Source organism: Somniosus microcephalus, chromosome 3 (assembly GCF_052327205.1).
Source record: "Somniosus microcephalus isolate GS21.2 chromosome 3, FLI_Smic_1.0, whole genome shotgun sequence".
Lineage (NCBI taxonomy): Eukaryota > Metazoa > Chordata > Chondrichthyes > Squaliformes > Somniosidae > Somniosus > Somniosus microcephalus.
Window position 1 is genome coordinate 19,808,992 of NC_140989.1, and position 4,205 is coordinate 19,813,196.

A 4,205-nucleotide genomic window follows, 5' to 3' on the forward strand; every position below is an offset into this window, starting at 1 on the left:
CCTAATTGCCCTTGAGAAGGTGGCGGTGAGCCGCCGCAGTCCGTGTGGTGCAGGTACTCCCACAGTGCTATTAGGGAGGGAGTTCCAGGATTTTGACCCAGCGACGATGAAGGAACGGCCGGTATACTTCCAAGTCAGGATGGTGTGTGACTTGGAGGGGAACTTGGAGGTGGTGGTGTTCCCATGCGCCTGCTGCCTATTCCCGCAGCCCTGGAGGTACCTGCACACCCCGTGGTCTTACACGTGTACTGAGTTCTACATATGTGAGCTGTTTGGAGAGCACGGCCGGGAGTTTCCACACTTTTAAAAACATTAACACGAACTTTACTGCAGATTATAAAGTGCCCAGAAGGAAGGAAGGAAGACTTGCCTTTATACAGCGCTTTTCACAACCACCGGACGTCTCAAAGCGCTTTACAGCCAATGAAGTACTTTTTCTTTTGAAGTGGAGTCAGGAGGTCCAAAGAACCCTCTGAGCTGTTTATAGCCCCTGTTTGACATGACACTGAAGGTTTACTCCCAGCGATATGAGACAGGCTCCCATATGGGACTAGCCATTATACATAACCATCATGCACACATATAATCTTAGTTCAATAGCAAAATACTGCGGATGCTGGAAATCTGAAATAACAACAGAAATGCTGAAAGGGGAGGGGAGGGGAAGATGTGTTTGGTGGTGGGATTGCCGAGGACAGAGAGAGGTCAGAGTGGGAGTGGAGCGGAGAATTAAAGTGACACGCGACCCACCGCCATCATCCCTTTTGTCATTTAATCTCTCCTGCCTTCCACCCGATCACAGACCATCCCTTTTATCCTGTCCTCTCCTCTCCCTGCCTCCGCACTTGCTTAAAACCTGTTACATCTCCAACTTTTTCCAGTTCTGACGAAGGGTCATCGACCTGAAACGTTAACTCTGTTTCTCTCTCCTCAGATGCTGCCTGGCCTGCTGAGTGTTTCCAGCATTTTCTGTTGTTATAATCTCAGTTCATTTGATTAAGAGCATGTTATCAGCATTATTTAGACACTGTACCATGGTTGAAGTTCCTTTCTATATTATTGTAGTGTGTTTAATTTCTCCATCTTACAGTTTAAAGAAAATGCTAAAATGGATTTATTTCTGCCAGTAGATTCATATTTTGTGCGGGAGGGGGGAAGTTGCTTATTTGGCTAACTAGAGTCAGACAGCACAGAAGGAGGCCATTTGGCCCATCTTTGAAAGAGCTATCCAATTAGTCGCACTCCCCTGCTTTACCCCCCCAATAGCCCCCCAAATTTTTCCTGTTCAAGTACCTGAAGGTGCTTTCAATTGTGTTTCTATTACGTCTTTTAAGTTAATTGATACACAGGCAACAGTCGGTGCTGGTGGAACCATAGCCACGGTAATAAGATCGGCAATGGGTTGGTTATCGACTGGTCAAATAGCCCAGCCTCCTGCACAGGATCTCAAAGACCTCGGCAGCGCACAGCAGCACAGTGATGGCAGTGAAGGTGTACATTGCACTGAGGAAAATGGTCTTCTCCAAGTGCTCGGGGACCATGCACTTGGTGATGGTGAAATGCTTGTCGAGGGACGTGGCGTTGCACCTGAAGATGGGATGAACCTGGAACCCAAACAGGTGACTCTGGAGCCAGAAGGCCACGGTCTCCAGGATGATCCTGGACAAGACAGAAATGATGTAAAAGACGGTGAACACAGGTCTCTGAAGGATCAGCTCTTGGTCAATGTTACGACAAGCAGCGTGTAGGTGGAAAACCGCCCCAGGAACCAAGACTGACACCAACTGTAAGGCCCAAAACACCTGAGGGAAAAGATTTCAATGAATCCATTAAACAATGCGGAATATTCTGGCACCAAAGCACACATGAAAGCTGAACAAAGGGGTTTCACTCAAAAGAGTTTTTCAAAACAACATAACAACAGTTGCACTCCAAAAGGTAAAAATCAGTGTGTGAAACACGTTGAGATATTGCAATCACACGATAAGTTGTTGTATATTTGCTGGCACAATTATATATAATAATAAAATCAACATCAATTTAAAGCCTATTTAAAAAGTGTTTTTCCAAAATGAAACAATTTAATATTTTCAAATCCCCTTATATTGAGTGTTGAGAAGCAATGCAAATTTGGAAATTGCAAATTTCTTCCAATTCGTGGAATGATTTCCCCAAGCAGTAAAAGAAATGAAAGAACTTGCATTTACATAGCGCCTTTCACCACCTCAGGACGTCCCAAAGTGCTTCACAGCCAATGAAGTACCTTTGAGGTGTAGTCACTGTTGCAATGTAGGAAACGCAGCAGCAAATCTGCACACAGCAAGCTCCCACAAACAGAAATGTGGTAAGAGTTGCTGGTTCAGGGATAAATAATGGCCCAGGACACCGGGGAGAACTCCCCCTGCGCTTCTTCGAAATAGTGCCGTGGGATCTTTCACATCCGCCTGAGAGGGCAGACGGGGCCTCGGTTTAAAGTCTCATCTGAAAGACGGCACTGCTGACAGTACTACACTCCCATGGATAATATACATCAGTGTGTTAATTAGGTAAACAGAAACCTGATGGGCCTCGTGACAAGCTACCATACAGGAGTACAGTAGTGTAGTGGTTATGTTGCTGGATCAGTAAACCAGAGGCCTGGACTACTAACCCAGAGAATGTGAGATAATAATCCCACCACAGGTGGGATCAGTAAAAGTGACCACGAAGCTGTCGGATTGTTGTAAAAACCCGACCGGTTCACTAATATCCTTTAGGAAAGGAAACCTGCTGCCCTTACCCAGTCTGGCCTGTATGTGACTCCAGTCCCACACCAACATGGTTGACTCTTAACTACTTTCTTCAACAGCACCTCCCAAACCCGCAACCTCTGCCACCTAGAAGGACAAGGGCAGCAGGCGCGTGGGAACACCACCACCTCCAAGTTCCCCTCCAAGTCACACACCGTCCTGACTTGGAAATATATCGCCGATCCTTCATCGTCGCTGGGTCAAAATCCTGGAACTCCCTCCCTAACAGCATTGTGGGAGTACCTTCACCACACGGACTGCAGCGGTTCAAGGCGGCGGCTCACCACCACCTTCTCAAGGGCAATTAGGGATGGGCAATAAATGCTGGACTCGCCAGCGACGCCGACATCCCATGAACGAATAAGAAAAAGTATAAAAAATACGCATCGTGGAAGATGTAGAGGGAGCAAATAGCTGATCAAGTAACCTTCAGTCTTTAACAACACACATTGTTAATTTGATTTGTTTTACCTGGGGGGTGATGGGCCGGAACTGATTGTAACAGAAGAGGTTTAACTCCCTCCTGTCAGGATCACAGCTGAAGTGCAAGGCTTCGTTCCCGTAGACAGCGAACCCCAACACTCCCAGAAAGAACATGCGCACAGAGCCGAAGAACAGGGTGTGGAACTGGCCTATCACCGTCGGAGGCCTGAGCTAAAGGGGGGGGGGAAGAAAACAGATACACAACACAAAACTTAGTTACAAAACTTAGCCACAAGCTGCTGAAACCGTGTGATCCATCAGTCCTTGATCATACTTACACATCCTTCATAGAAATTCTTAATATAATTTAAAGACATGTTATCCCAGTACAAATATAACGGAGCAAGCACCTCACGCCAGTTACTTTCACAGATAAAGCTGTGTCTGCTGCTCCACAATTGTTGCAGAAAGCACTTGCCCTTGCATTTCTCTCTGTGGCGAGAGAGAGAGAGAGAGAGAGAAGACCAGAGTGTCAACTGGGCCTCTCTCAGCCCAACCATACTCACTCAGGGGGAAAACAACAATGCAAGAGAAAGATGGAAACAAAGGGTTGGGACCATGTGACTTCTCCCCTAATCCTTTCTGATTCAACAGTCAGCACAACACAGCGCTGCATGACCGTACACTGGAGAGAGAGAGAGATGGCAATCGACAACAGGGGCTGCTACTGACTTGAGATCAAATATCGCAAAATGTCAATGATACGGCTTGTCCCCCAAGTGAATCAAGCGATTACTGAACAGTGGCCCTGCCAAAACGAAATTAAATTATGACTGTACCCCCAAATTGTCACCTAATTTAAGTGGTGCGATTACATAGGATTACATCGGACTTACAGCACAGAAACAGGCCATTCGGCCCAACCAGTCCATGTCGGTGTTTATGCTCCACTCGAGCCTCCCGTCTTTCCTCATCTAAATCTATCAGCGTAAC

The 4,205-nt window shown here is 46.6% G+C and overlaps 1 protein-coding gene across 1 annotated transcript; it reads right to left on the minus strand.

Moving 5' to 3' along the window:
- Positions 1–1,406: 1,406 nt before the first annotated feature.
- gje1a (gap junction protein epsilon 1a) lies at positions 1,407–3,589 on the minus strand. Its single transcript, XM_085977287.1, has 3 exons — positions 3,551–3,589; positions 3,261–3,443; positions 1,407–1,802 (listed from the first exon to the last, which is right to left on the minus strand). Exons 1-3 carry the CDS (start codon positions 3,587–3,589, stop codon positions 1,407–1,409), a joined length of 618 nt encoding a protein of 205 aa, XP_085833413.1.
- Between the last annotated feature and the right edge of the window lie 616 nt (positions 3,590–4,205).